This window comes from Phyllopteryx taeniolatus, chromosome 9 (genome assembly GCF_024500385.1).
Source record: "Phyllopteryx taeniolatus isolate TA_2022b chromosome 9, UOR_Ptae_1.2, whole genome shotgun sequence".
Taxonomy (NCBI): Eukaryota; Metazoa; Chordata; class Actinopteri; order Syngnathiformes; family Syngnathidae; genus Phyllopteryx; species Phyllopteryx taeniolatus.
Genome location: NC_084510.1, coordinates 31710141 through 31725438, shown reverse-complemented (window position 1 = coordinate 31725438; position 15298 = coordinate 31710141). Strand labels below are relative to the sequence as shown.

At 46.5% G+C, this 15298-nt stretch overlaps 1 protein-coding gene across 8 annotated transcripts; it reads left to right on the top strand.

Annotated features, from left to right (window-relative positions):
• The first annotated feature begins 1910 nt into the window (after window positions 1-1910).
• Window positions 1911-14738, top strand: nicn1 (nicolin 1). 8 transcript variants are annotated; one of them, XM_061783912.1, is made up of 10 exons: window positions 10369-10513; window positions 11666-11727; window positions 11819-11874; window positions 12017-12117; window positions 12191-12346; window positions 12408-12590; window positions 12672-12785; window positions 13430-13498; window positions 13591-13698; window positions 14676-14738. In XM_061783912.1, exons 1-10 carry the CDS (start codon window positions 10457-10459, stop codon window positions 14715-14717), a joined length of 948 nt encoding a protein of 315 aa, XP_061639896.1. In that variant the 5' UTR covers window positions 10369-10456; the 3' UTR covers window positions 14718-14738. The 8 variants fall into 8 exon arrangements, with proteins under 8 accessions (XP_061639900.1, XP_061639903.1, XP_061639898.1 ...); XM_061783913.1 differs by lacking the exon at window positions 12672-12785 and having other exon boundaries at window positions 10366-10513; XM_061783917.1 differs by lacking the exon at window positions 11666-11727 and having other exon boundaries at window positions 10374-10513.
• The last annotated feature ends 560 nt before the right edge of the window (window positions 14739-15298 follow it).

Sequence of the window (15298 nt, the reverse complement as noted above, 5' to 3'; positions counted from 1 at the left end):
AACGACAAAAACGATGAAGAACGGCGAAGAAGGACAACAAACAACAGTGGCATGAAAAGCGATTTGTCCCCTTCTCAAGTTCTTATTTTTTTGCATAGGTTGCCCACTTTCATGTCTAAGATCATCCAAGAAATGTAAATATTGGACAAAGTTAAACATAAAATGCAGTTTTGAAATAGTGATTTGATTTATTCAGGAAAACAAACGATTCAAAGTTACCTGGCCCTGCGTGAAAAAGTAATGGCCCCCGAAACCGAAGAACTGGTTGGGCCGTCCTCAGCAGCAACAACTGAAATCAAGCGTTTTCTAGAAGTGCCAACGAGTCTTTCACATCTCTGTGGAGATTGTTTGAATTCAGCAACAATGGAGGGTTTTGGAGCATGAAGGGCCTTTTGAAGGTCATGCCACTGCATTCGAATCGGATTCAAGTCTGGACTTTGACGAGGCCACTTTTATTTGAAGTCGTTCCGAAGTTGACTTGCTGGAGTGTTTTGGATCGTTATCCAACTTCATTGGAATTGAATCCATCCATCCAGGCGGGGCACACCCCTCAGTAAATACAGTTGGGCGCTACATCCGGAAGTGGAACTTGAAACTCTACTATGCAAAGCGAAAGCCATTTCTCAACAACACCCAGAAAGGCCGCCGGCTTCTCTGGGCCCGAGCTCATCTAAGATGGACCGACGCAAAGTGGAAAAGTGTTGTGTGGTCCGACGAGTCCGCATTTCAAATTGTTTTTGGAAATTGTGGACGTCGTGTCCTCCGGGCCAAAGAGGAAAAGAACCATCCGGACTGTTACGAACGCGACGTTCAAAAGCCGGCATCTGTGATGGTGTGGGGCTGTGTTAGTGCCAATGGCGTGGGGAACTTACACATCTGTGAAGGCACCATTCATGCTGAAAGGTACATACAGGTTTTGGAGAAACATACGCTGCCATCCAAGCGACGTCTGTTTAATGGACGCCCCTGCTTATTTCAGCAATACAATGCCAAACCAGTCCTCAGTTCCCAAAGGTTTATTGAATGTTGTTGAAAGAAAAGGTGACGTAACACAGTGGTAAGCATGACCCTGCCCGTCCCAGCTCTTTCGGAACGTGTTGCAGCCATACAATTCTAAGTTCATGATTATTTACTAAAAACAATCAAGTTGATCAGTTTGAACATGAAATATCTTGTCTTTGTCGTGTATTCAATGAAATATCGGTCGAACATGATTTGGAAATGATTGTATTCTGTTTTTATTGATGTTCAACACAACGTCCCAACTTCATTGGAATTGGGCTTGTGTATATATAGATATATATATATCTATATAGATCTATATATACACGCATATATATGGCACGGTGGGCGACTGGTTAGCACGTCCGCCTCACAGTTCTGAGGCCGGGGTTGAAATCCCGGCCCCGCCTGTGTGGAGTTTGCATGTTTTTCCCCGCGCCTGCGTGGCTTTTCTCCGGGCGCTCCGCTTTCCTCCCACATCCCCAAAACATGCGTGCTAGGTTCATTGAAGACTTTAAATTGCCCGTAGGTGTGAATGTGAGTGCGAGTGGTTGTTTGTTCATATGTGCCCTGCGATCGGCTGGCGACCAGTTCGGGGTGTAAACCGCCTTTCGCCCAGTTCGAAATTCCCATCCGTGTGCCTCGTACGCATGAAAGAAGCGGCCAATGGCCAGATGTGGTTTTTTGCATTTCCTGAAATGAAGGGATTTTGGAGCGACGATATTCCGTCGTCGAGGGAGCCGAAGAAGAAGAAGAAGAAACGGATGACGACGACGTCACTCCGGAGAATGCTCGGAAGGCGGCGAGCATGCGGCGGCGTGCCCGGCGGGTGGGCGGGGCCGACACGAGGGAGGATCGGAATGCGCAAATGCTTCTGGCGACAAAGAATACGATTGATTTTGGTTGGCAGTGTGCTGGAGCTTGTGCGGCCTTTGGGAAGGAAGAGTTCCAAGAAACGTTCCAGAACGCGCCGCAATGGAAAGTGGAAGTGAAAAGTCCGCTGCGAGAAACACAAAAGCACTTTTTTCTTTCTTGCACACTTTCTGTCGGACCGCTTTTCTTCCGGCTCTTCTTTATTGAGCCCCAACCCCGGATAGCCCCGTGGACCCCCGCCCACAACCCTGAAGGCAGCAGGTTGGTCTGAACATCTGTTCATCTGGTTGGGAAAAAAAAGAAGAGCCGACGCCAACGTCGACGTGTCCCAGCCATTTTACGACACGCCGTTTGTGCCCGCCTGACGCACGCACAAACGCCGACACACACACCCTTCCGTCGTAACGCACTCCCTTTCCTCCGTTATATTGACTCAAGTAACATTTTCTCAGAGGAGTTTTAATGCATGATACATTTGGCTTTCACTCGAGTATTTATGTTCAGAATAAATGCTACTTTCACTCCGTTGCGATGACGCCGCTCGCGACTTTGATTTTCACACTTTTTCTATTTTTCCACTTTCATTTTCGACTTCCGTTGCGCCGTTCCAGTGTTACCGCGGCGATGTGTGACTCGAGTTGACCAAGATCGTTTAACAATCGGAAACAAAAGCCTATCAGACCATTTATTGGAGCTGATTTGATTTCATGAAGATTGTATTCATTATCTCTTAGCTGAAGTGAATATCTGAATTTGCACATTCCTATTTGCTTTATCCACATCCATCCGTCCATTTTCCGTAGCGCTGGAGCCGATCCCATCTGACTGCGGGCGAGAGGCGGGCGACACCGCGAACTGGTCGCCGGCCGATCGCAGGGCACATAGACGCAAACAATCATACGCACCTACGAGCAATTTAGAGGCTTCAATGAACCTCGCATGCATGATTTTGGGATGTGGGAGGAAAGCGGAGCACCCGGAGAAAAGCCACGCGGGCACGGACGGGGAGAACATGCAAAGTGCACACAGGCCGGGCCGAATTTGAACCTGCAACCTCAAAACTGCGAGGCTTTAGTTATTTTTATTTTATTTGCAGTTCATGCTCTGATTTAACAAAAATAAGTTAATAAGAGTTACGCACGACTTCAGTAGATTTTCACGGAGTACTTTCTTGCTCTTCCTCAATTATTTGGAGGACCACTTTTGACTTTGACTTGAGTCCTATCATTCTAAAGTCGCAGTGCTCTGCACGTTAAGCAGAGCTGCATTTTTCAGGAGTTTAGATAACAGCTTTAGCTTGTTAAGAAGACACTTAGGCTATTGTTGTGGGGCCCAACCCACCAGTTGCCGCGGTAACAATGATAATCATAATTAGAAGATGAAAGGCCGAAAAAAGTCATCGACGGCAGCCGATCACAATGTTTTCATGTCTTTTCCCGGCGAGTTAGCCGTCTGCTAATGTTACTAAAAACAGGTTAGCGGTGTCTCCTGTGGCAGCCGTGTTGGGTCAGAGCGCTCATTCGAGTGTAACCGGAGAAGTGGAATGCACCGCGAAGCTGCCCCCCCCCCATGTTACGTGTTTCTATTAATAGCCCGTCTGCCACCGGCCAGTCGGCCAACAACAGACGGACGGACACACAGACAGCTGACAAGTGTAAAAATAAACAGATAAGGGGGGAGCGGGCACCTGGTGGGGGGGGGGGGGGGGGGGGTGCTGCCGTGACAACAGAAGACAAAAATAGAAATCACTCACTGTGTGTGTGTGTGTGCGTGTGCGTGTATGAGCTGTGTGAGTTGTTGTTAACGTGTGTATTTGTGTCAATTCGTGTATGTGTGAGAGTTGTGTTACAGTGTGTGTGTGAGTGTGTGTGTCTCTCTCTTTCTGTCTATGCGTGTGAAGGTGTGTGTGAGCGCGACAATCAGATGTTGGATAAAAGTTGTAGCCGTGTTACCGTGGTTATGTGAGGATGTCGCCCTTGGTTGACCTTGGCTGCGGAATGTGTGTGCGTTGTATGAAGGTCAAAGGTCATGCTCACAACCTGTGAGACCATCAGCTATCAGGTCAGGGTCAAAGGTCATTGCACAAAACACTTAGCACCCTGTGGATTAGTTTCTTTGAAAATGGCCGACCGCACGTACACACTTTTTAATTTGTTTACATAAAGCAATGACCTTCATCATCTTCTTCATCATATGACGTTCAGAGCATGTTTTTCACTTTTTAACTCTTCTTCTTCATCCAGCATGCGTACGTGTTAAACCCCCAACTGTCTGTCAGTCAGATTAATGGAGCGCTGCCTTTTGTGTGAATGCTCAGGAATGTTCTCCACTTTCACGCTAACGCGCACGCACGCGCGCACTCATTGTGAACACAGAGAGGACGAAAGAGACAAAGAGCGACAGGAAGTGAAGAAGAAGAAGAAAGAAAGAAAGAATCAAGAGAGCGCAAGCATGTTGATTAGCAGGGTGCTCATGAATACAAACGAATGCAGGAGAAGATTAGCATACCACAATGCTAATCCGCTCCAGCAGGACCTTTCTGGAAGCTCCTCCGTCTTCACGCGCACAGGCAGGTGAGGGGGCTGGACCATGTGACCGTCCATCAGTGGGTCACGTGACCTGCTTTCTTTAAGGGGCAGTAAAGTGGAGCATGCTGGCTAATATTTCATTTCTGGAACGTTCTCATCGTTTTTGTAAACGGGTGGCAGAAAAGCGATTGATTCCGACTAACCTGAACTGAAACCGTGACAAAAACTCGCTGTGTTTGAGTTTGCGCCGCAAAGATATTGCCCAAGGTTCACGAGTGACTTCACAGAAATCGAAATATATCCGGTGAACGTGTGGCTGAGGAGGATTTGACAAAAAAGACCATGAACTGCCAACCAATCAATTGTTATTACAAATAAATAAGAAGGAAATATACATCGTTGAATTATTTTAAGGTACAATACACAACCTATAATAAGTATTTCATACTTTAGATTTCGCCAGTCTGTATGGTGGAATGAACTAAGGTGAACCTGCACCAGAGAGTTAAGGTCGTTTGGCCCCACTTTTCAGGGAATCTGCCCTCCTTGTTTTGATTGTCCGCAAGCTTCCACGAAATGTTCCAAGAAACGATGGTGTTGGCTGAGAGCGCCGACGGGCGGCGGCAGGTCACTTCCGCCCGACGCTCGCCTGCAATGTCGTCAGCTCGCTGGTGTTTTGCCCTTTTAGTCCCAGAATGCCTCTGGGCGGCGGCGCGGCACTCTCTGCCAGGTCGCTCGTTGTCTTTTTGCGTTCGAAGCTTGTGATCCCCACGGTCGATTTCCCGCGGCTACGCGTGCCGCCGAGCTGGGAAGACGCGTACCTCTCCTTCGTCCTCCCCCCACTCTTCCTGTGGGACTGCCCTTGAAGAGCCCTCGTGGTGCTGGAGCAGATGGCAATGTTCGGTCCTAAGGAGGTCTCCACGGTGAAGTTCCGATGGAGGTCATCCGACTTCTCCTCGAGGAGGCCTCGGGCCTACTCGATAGGATCTCAGAGAAAACCTGTTCACGCCTGTTTCCCGATCCTTTCCACTGAGCTCTGTGATCCTGGGTCTTATCTAGTTCTGCAGATCTTTCAAGCCTTCCTACTCCTTGTCTGCAGTTTTCCTCCACGATTTCCTATCTGAAGCATTTCCCTCTTCCAACTCCCAATATGATTTCCTATGTTGCACCTCTCCAAATCATCCTTTGCCTTGATGTGTGACCAAACATGTCCAGCTTGACAGTTGTTTTTGCCTTTAAGGGTTTTTGCCCACGAAGCCCGGCCATTGGCTTTTGGCCAGTTCGGCCCGACGGACGGTTCTCTGCCGGGTAAATGTTCGTGTTCAAGGTGAGACCGATATCGTAACGCGTCCCCGTGGGTAGAAGGGCCTTCCCTCTCCGCGTCGGTAGCGCTGCGATTTCACCTCGTTTTATCTACTGCTGCAGAGCGAGCCGGCATCTCGGCGCCGCCGCCGCATTTCGGTGGGTTCTGATGCTCAAGTAAATTGTTGCCTTGGCCCACCCGCACTAGAATGACTCTTAGGGTCCTTTGGTCCTTCGTTTTTTCCGTTCCACGTCGTCCGTCCTATTTGGTCCATCTTCTGTGTTAACCATGTCTGAAATTTCCCCACATCGATTGATGGCGCAACTTACCTGTCGAAATGTAAATTACAGCCTATACTGCCTATCTATTTTTGGACTGACACCTCCATAATTCAAACGACGTGGCGAGAGAAGACGTTCTCTCAAATAATCATTCGAGCAATTTGCCCCAATTTGTCAAGGCTTCTGCCTTAGTGTGTTTCCAAGCGGTGCCATCGGAGAAAGCCGAGGAAGGACGTGTGACGTCATGGTGAAAAACTCTCTTCTTATTTGTCACTTTTGGAAGAGAAACCATGTTGTACAGTTAATAGACATCATTACTTTTGTTATTATCAGTATTACCTCGGTTATTATTGTCATCATTATCATCATTATCATGATTCAAATACAAACACTCTTTTTTGTTACTTTTCCCATTTCCTGTCTGCAGCGTGATGCTAATGCTAATGCTAATGCCAACACGTGTAGCAGTTCTCTCTCACTGTGACCTCTTCATACCACAACCTTTAACCCCCACCCAGGGTCTTCCTACTGAGCTTACATGCCTTATAAGGTCTTGCCTTCCTGCCAGCGTGCCCCGCCTCCTCCCTGTGGCGTGTGTGTGTGTGTGAGACAGTATTATGAATATTGCAATGTATTTAAAGAGAGAAAGATTCATGTGAAGGCAAGCTGCTGAAAGAAGAGAACACACACACACACACACACACACACACACTCACGTTGATCAAACTTGATGATTGACAGCAGCAGGTGTTGACGTCTCAGTTTGTCAGTGCGATGTCACTAAAACAACGGCCATCTTATGGCCACACGGCAGCTAGCATAGCAGCTAATTTAGGCAGCGAAATTTCAAGCGGACATACGAGTTAACGTCGCAGCAAGTCTAAAAGCTGACATAGTCGTTCGCCTAGCATAGCAGCTAAGATGGAGCACAATTAAGTTTGACTTTTTGGAACGTTTTTAATTGTGGCAAAAAGCAATGAAGACACTTCAGTCGTGATGAGCACTTTTCATTCAACCGCAGGACAACAATAACAAGACAAAACAAGACTTTACACAAGGTGTGGGTACCAGCGGGCCAGATAATGACTCCCTAAGTACAGTTCGGTTGTGTTTACATTTTGGAGTACGATACATTTGCATTACATTTTTAACAATTGTTTGTTTTTAAACTCGTATTCGGGGAAAAAAAAGTATTTTATTATTTCGTGTACATTTGAAATGAATCCGTCCCTAAATAGTTTTTTCTTCCTTTATTTAAGCAACTACAATTGGCGTGCGACCAGTCCAGGGCGTACCCCGCCTCTCGCCCTGAGTCGGCTGCGACAGGCGCCGGCACGCCCGCGACCGGAGGCGGGACCGAGTCACGAGTAAGTCTCAAATCTTTGCCCTCAAGTCCCGAGTCGAGACAGGCAAGTCGGGAGTCAAGTTGCAAGTCCTCCACTTGGAGTTTCGAGTTCTTTGGAGACATTTAAACAACGATAGAAAATATATTTTGAATTAATATGTATACGTGATATGCTGCATTTATATATCATACATTTTAAAGTCCATATTAATTTGTCAAAAACAAAACAAAAAATTGATAAACAAGTGCATTAAACCTTCATAAGAAAACTTGGGTGCTGATGAAAATTCTTGTACCTTCGAAGCCAATCGGCAAGGGGCTTAGTACAATGCCCCTTCAAAAGGTTTTCAGTTATTCTCTGAAAATGCTTTTTCTCACTTTATTTCTGAAGTGACATTAAACAGACCTGTCACAAATTAGAATTTGCATCCAGTAGTGCTGCGTTGAGTCATCGAGAATTCAAGTGACAATTCTATCGCAATGCTCAAGTATAAAAATAAAACATAGTTTTGCTTGGTTAAAGCGCAATTATGAATACACAACAGAAAATGACTAATGAAAGACCAATTGGTTTCCTCCATCAGATCATCACCAGTATTTTTCTTCGATTCACAATGTGCATATAGCGGGAAACGGCATTTTCGTGTCTGCAAACATTTCTAGTGAGGCAATTTCAAAAAAGAAAAAGAAAAAAAAAACAAAAAAAAAAACAAGGAACACAAGTTTGTCATCTTGTTGTAAAGGGCCAATTGTATCCCACTGTCGTATCGCAGTTCGAACACTAGGGGGCACGATGTAAAAATGTGACATCAAAAACACGAAAAAGAATCAAGAGTTTCATGTCGAATAGATGCTAGCTGTGTGCAGATCGTTTGGTAAATAAAGGGAATATAACAAAGAAATAGCGTACAAGACTGAAACTGACTCAACCAGACTGTAACGAACAATAAGCGCAGACAGCGCACGGCCGGCTCACAAATCTAGCTGCTAATGCTAACGAAAGCAAGCGTGCCATGCAATGTGGGGTTTTTTGTTGTTGTTGTTTTTTTCTTTTCCATAATTAGCATCCTTATTGTTACCTTAATTGTCGTTGTCGTTTCTGTGTATGTTAACATCGGTTCTCGGAAAGTGAACCTTATTTTACTGTCACATTTATTGCTGATTTCTGTTGTTTTGTTCCATGAAACCATTGCTGTAGGTAGCGTGCGACAGAACGTTCTGTTCAAATCCGGCCTCGCCTGTGTGGACTTTGCATCTTCTCCCCGTGCCTGCGTGGCTTTTCTCCCACGTCCCCAAAACACGCACGATAGGAGTGAATGTGAGTGCGAACGCTTGTTTGTTTCGATGTGCCCTGCGATCGGCCGGCGACCGGTTCTGGGCGTACCCCAGAAGACGGCTGGGATAGGCGAGGAGAAGCGGCTCAGAAAATGGATGGATGGAACTACAGTGTGGTCCGCTTCCATCCGATAACTAACCGCAAGATCTGCAGCATTATTTCGTCACTTTTCATCCACATGTGGCTGTCGAAACGAATCTTTGACATTTGATTTCTCGGTGGTCCAAGTCGAGTTGCAAGTCTTGTAAGATATTGCCCAGTATAAAGTCATCAACTGGACTGGACTGGAGTCCAAGTCCACACTTCTGCCCGTGACCCCAATGAGGGTCAGCACTCGAGAGAATGGAAGGATGGATATTTTTAAGCGCAGTCTTAATGTCAGAGGTGGCTGGCGTAGCCAAATATTCTACTGGTACTTTCGAATCATGAATGTTGTCCTCCAAATAATTGAGTAAGCGTAAGAGAGTGCACCACTCACTTCTGACTTATTTATTTGTGCAAATTCAGATCACTTCATGTCAAACATTCTCAAGAAAATAACAAATGAAGGCAAATTCAGCTCCAAGAAATGCTCTTATACTATATTGTTTGCACTTGTTAAATAGCACAATAGGCTCAGTGGGAACAAGGCTGCAGTGGATAGAACAAGTCTACACACCCCTGTTCAAATGCCAGGTTTTAGTGATGTAAAAGAATTGACACCACAATAAATCCTTGTCAAACTTCTTCCCCCATTAAGGTGAGCTAGAATTTGTACAACTCCACTGATTTATTTGAAACTATACAACTGAAATGAACTCGCATGTGATGGAGAGGGAGATGTTCTGTCTCGCACGCTTCTCGAAGTGGCATGGGGCTGTGCTTACAATGACTCGATCCCGTTCCAATTCGTGTTCGATGAGCGTCCACACGCATCCGGGACCTTACAGAAACATGATTTGCCGATTTATTGAGAAAGGTTTGGCTTTTTATGGTACTTGCAATTCAACTGTAGCGTGCGCGCGCGTACGTACGTGGAGCACGGCAGAATTGCACGTGACCAGAAAGAGCCAATCGCAAGTGTTGGCTTTCGAAAGTGGAGGAAAACAATTATTTGATCAAATCTAACGAAAATTGTAATCATTCCCGAGTGAGGATAAACGGTACAGAAAATGGATGGATGAAAAATAGTTTCATTACATAAACACGTTACTCCCCAACACTGAGAGAGAGAGAGCGAGATTACTGTTACGGTAATGACTTTAGGACTAAAATCACTGCCTCGGCCCAATATGTGGCTGTATCTGAATGTTCGTCATGATGGTGGTGAAATATTTTTTAGGTGGCACTTGGGCTCAAAGGTTAAAGAACCACAAACGTCTCAGTAGAAACAGTACAAGTTGATCAATGATTGCGATTTCTTTGATTTGGTTGCCGTGACAACACGACCGCTACATCGTTTATGACGTCTCTATAGTTCGGAGTTGAACATCATCGAAGCCTAGCGCAAGACAATACTACCCTCTGCTGCATGCTGGACGTCACAACATGTCGTTTTATTTTGGCATGAATTTAACTTCATGAATGTTCCAAACCCTCCGCGTTCGCGCCATCTCTACACTTTCATTAACATGCCCACACTGGATATGTTCGAAGTTTACCAGAGCGATGAGGCTGACGTGCCTTTGTGTTGCTGGCCCTTTAAGAGGCTGCGCCCCGTCGCCACGGTTACAAAAGACCACCGGAAGTAACCGTGTCTCGAATCGCTAGCATGCTAACGGCTGCGAACCAGCGTTTCTGTTTTGGTTCATGGTGATGGCCCAAAGTGTAAAACGTGTAAAACATCAAAAACGTGCGGGAGGAAACGTGAGTACGTTTCGATTTATTTTATTTTTTTTTAAACTACACCACGAAGCATGACGTAATGTACAATTTGATTCGGTGCTAACGACCGACGAGCATCCGCCATTAGCAATTTGCAACACGAACTCAGTCGCATCGCAATCACACCGTGTTTAAGAATAGAAGAAGAAGAAGAATCACCTTGATTGTCAAGCACACGCAATTTGTTCTCTGCATTTTACCCATCACAGCACACACACACACACACGTTAGTGGAACACACAACTGGAGCAGGGGGGGCAGCCGAAGCACCCGGGGAGCATTTCGGGGGATCGGCGTCTCGCTCAAGGACGCCGCAGCCGTGAGTCCGGGGGATGTCGGCAGATGGTGCGGTCGGGGTCTTGAACCTCGGTCCCCCGCGGTGGCAGGCGATGATCTTAACCATTGGGCCGCGGCCGCCCAATGTAGTAGGAAAGGCAATAATAGTGTGGCTTTTGTGCTCGATTGTGCACGAATGTACAATGTTCAGCATCATACATACACTGTACCTCAGAATCATCTTGATTTGCCAAGTATGTCCAAAACAAACCACAAGGAATTTGTCTCCGGTAGTTGGAGCCGCTCGAGTGCTCAATGGACAGAGAACACTTTGGAGACACAAAGACTTTGACAAAAAACTATTGTCACACAAAATCAAACATTGGACAAATTATTTGCTTTATTTTGATAGATTGAAATGTTAAAAAAGGCGGAATGGCGGTCGACTGGTGAGCACATCCGCCTCACAGTTCTGAGGTTACGGGTTCAAATCCGGCTCCGCCTGTGTGGAGCTTGCATGCTCCCCCTGTGCCTGCGTGGCTTTTCTCCGGGTACTGCGCTTTCCTCCCACATCCCCCCCCCCCCAAAATGAAGACTCTAAATTGCCCGTAGGTGCAAATGATTATTTGTTTCTATGTGCCCTGCGATTGGCTGGCGACCAATTCAGGCGTGCCTCTCGCCCGCGACCCTATTGAGGACGAGCGGTATGGAAAATGGATGGATGGATGTCTAGATCTACTGTCTGTGTGTGTATATATATATATATATATTAGACTTTACGCCAATCTGATCGGTGTTATCGGTGTCGGCCGATAATTAGCATTTTATGCTAATCGGCTTTCGTGTCATCATTCGCAGATCCGATCGATGGCGTCACGGATCGGCTCCCCACAAGACATTTCACTCCGCGTTTTTGTCGCGTATGAATCCAAAAGCTAGTTTCTTTTTAGCCTTGTCACGTGTAATACTGGAACTATCTGACAGCCAATAAAGTTTTTTCCTTCTTGTCAGTGAAAAAAGCCGTTGTCGGTGCGGGACTATTTTGCGTCGTCTCAGACAAACAGCACGTAAGTTATTTGCAGTCTGTGCACAACTGAAGTACGTCGTGGGGAACGTCATCTGAACACAACTCACCTGAAGAATTACAATTACAATTACAATCATCTTTTATTGTCATGAACATGCATGTACACGCAATTTGTACACAAGGAGGAGCGTGGCAAAAAAAGGAAAGGCCAAACGCACGCCGACTCGGGACAACACGCGTCCACGTAGCCGGCCGGGACAGTGAGAAAGTTGAGAGGAAGCAGGTCATTAAGAGTATTTGTTCAAGTCGTTGCATTACAGTAAGTTAGCATGTTGTAATGTTGTTATTGTTATCAGGTGAAGATGAACGCTGATGATGTCACGAACGGCGTGGCCTGCACGCTGAAGCCGCCGGTGTTTCTTCACTTAGGAGGCGAAGATGCCAAAACACACACACGTTGCTCGGGCGTGTGCGTGATCGACGTCACCCTACCCCCGGGGAAAACTGTCAATGTAAGTCGACGACAACGGCGTCGCGTTAAGTCAAACCATAACGTGTGGATGACGTCATCAGATTGAGACCATCGACTTTAAGAATTTCTACACGGCGTTGGTCAGCGTGAGGCTGCAGAAGCGGAGTCCCGGCCAGGAGGGGGCGGCGGCCGAGTGGCGCACGGCCCTCGGGGACCGCCCCCTCATGAGCAACCCGCACACGGAGGCGGGCGCGCAGGACTACTACAGCATTCACAGGAACCAGGTAAGCGCGTGGTGTGTGTGTGCACATATACCGATATTGCGTTGCCATGTTTGTGACGCGTCACGTGTGGTCGGGGTCCAGATGCGAGTGGAGCCGGACGACGTCTCGTCCGTGCGACTCATCCTGAAGCAGCCGTCGTCCGCCTGGTCGACCTTCGGCGTAGAGGACGTCCGCATTTCCCCGCACACGCAACCTGTACGCAAACACCTCGTCGAGATGATTTTTCTCACGGGAGAGCAGGAAAATGCTAACTTCTTTCGTTTCCAGCTCGTTTTTTAGTCGAAATAAGTGGAAGGAAAATGGCAAAAAAAGTCCAAATGAGCTTGAAACAAGTTTTCAAAATTGTGTTGAAAGAAGTGACTGAAATTGAATCAGATACATTATTGATAAAAGATGTGGAATTTTTGAAAAAAAGTCACTCCCAGCTGTAGTTTACTGCCAAATTAAGCATCAAACAAATGGCAAGTACATTTAAAACAGCCACTTCACTTCCGCTAGTTTAATGCTAACATATGATGGGAAACGCCAAAGGCACATAGGCTAACGGTTAGCATCTACAGTATGTGGCGGTGTTGTTCAACTTTAAGCGATGGATATCTGAACACACACGGTGCCACAACGCACGTAGACGGACAATATAACAATACTCGCAGGCATCTCTTCTTTATCCTCCGCAAAGAGGATGAGTCATATTACTGCCGGACTGAGAAACGGCGAGATGCGCTGGGTCTCCGTTTTATTGAATCCATATGTCTGGGGCCAAGAATGAGCAGCACAATGTGCATTGAAGGAGAAAGTGTCACAAAATGTTTCTTTCTTCTGGTCTTCATTGTTTGCAGGAGCCTGACAAGGAGCTCTCTGATTGGCTGTTGGCTCTAAACCTTGTTGACCCAGACCCACATGTTCCGGTTTGTTGTTTCCAATTCAGCTTGTAGCTTTCGGTACACCTGTATTTATTTATTCGCTTACGCGAGTGTGCGATGTGGTGCGCCCCCTGCAGGGCCCGGTGGACGCTGCGTCCGTCTCCTGCAGTCTTCAGCAGATGTGGGCGTTGACCCAAGTGATGCAGAGCAGTCAGAGCTCCACGACCTCCGTCGGACGCTTCGATGTCAGTGGCACGCGTAATCAAATCCGTATTTCACGCCGTATACAGCGGAACCTCCATAGAACGGGCCGACGGGGGCGGGGCATCGTCGGATGCGGCCGACGGTCCGTTACATCGGAGCGCTCGGTTCTGAGGCCGTTCGCAGCCATATTACTGTACAGTACAAAATTGTTGTTTTGTAGGTTTTTTGGGTGACCTAAAACGCCCAGTACAGTACACAGTAAATGTAAGAAATATACCAAAAGCTTGAAAATGTTTGAAAGATTCAGATTTGATCCGAACTGCACCAAAGATAATAGCGTGTTCCAGACTCCAAAGGCTTGTGGTGTTTTGCATCCTCAGAGGTCACGGCTGCAGCCAATAGATATTTCCGTCGTCACACGGCCGCCGCGTCGATGTCCCGCACTCTTTTGGAATTGGATCGTTTTTTCTTTTCTGTTTTTGTGTGCATCTGTGACCCGGAAATACGCCGGTCCCATTCTCTGCCTGCTTTGCGCCACAGCGCCAGAAAACAACTTTTGGGCACATTGTTCAGTCCCGACGGTCCGTTTTATGCGATGTCCGTTATATCGGGGTCCGTTTTATCGGGGTTCCGCTGTACGTACATATTTCATATTACATATTTCCATTTTATATACATTGACTTCAACCTAGTTCATTATCACCAAGATTCCACAATCTGGAGGCAAAGCAACCCTTTTGCCTAAATGAAGCACCTCAATTCACTTCAGCATATTACTTGTTTGCTTTGGCCTGAGCGCCCAAAACTGTGAACACGAGACTTTTTCAGTGAATAACACAGGAGAGGTTCCTCAGAACAATCTGCAAATATATTCATTAGGATCTGAAAAGAAATAATGAAGGAACAGAAGAACATCAGTTTTAATAATCATCCTGATTATTTTAGATTCACAATAGTACGATTTATGTAATATATGACATTGTTAATGTTGGATTTTTTTGTTTTTGTTTTTTTCCAGGTGGATGGCTGTTATGATATAAGTTTATTATCCCTGACATAAAACACATTTTGAAAATCTGAATTACATTGTGCTCATTTTGTATGTCAAATATGACGTGAGGATACAATGTCCTTATGATCATCTGAATAAATCGTCATTTGTGAGCCTGAACTGCGGAGGAAAGCGCCAAGCACCAAAATAAGTCCTCACATTCCACCGATGACCACAAGGAGGCAGCAGCAAGCCACCGAAGAGGATGAATGATGATGCTTATTCAATAGCGGCTTAGCTTAATTACGGATGAAGTGTCTTTTCCCCTGGTTGACACAAGGAGGCGCTCACGCCGTCACTGGCCTGGGAACGCTATGCACTAGTGGCCTGTACAAGGACTTTTACGCGCGAGGACACCTCACGGGCCTATTTGGTGCCCTCAACTCTTGGTCACTACAAAAGCAAAATATCTCCAAGTGGTTGACTGGTGGCCACTTCCAAAGCAGAGTTCCTCACATTGTTCACAAGCGTTTCACAGAGTTTGGACGGATCGTTCAAGAACCACAGAACCTTTGCTCACGGTGAGAGGCGTGGGTATAGTTCGTTCTTGCCCCCCCGGCTCGGCGCCTGTACATTGGGGTTCTTCTCCT

Excerpts from the sequence above, each read along its gene's own strand:
- nicn1 (XM_061783912.1), top strand. The coding sequence starts at position 10,457 with ATGGTGATGGCCCAAAGTGTAAAACGTGTAAAACATCAAAAACGTGCG. Across the intron at positions 12,786-13,429 it reads TTTCCCCGCACACGCAACCT|GAGCCTGACAAGGAGCTCTC; the intron begins GTACGCAAACAC and ends CATTGTTTGCAG. Across the intron at positions 13,499-13,590 it reads ACCCAGACCCACATGTTCCG|GGCCCGGTGGACGCTGCGTC; the intron begins GTTTGTTGTTTC and ends CGCCCCCTGCAG.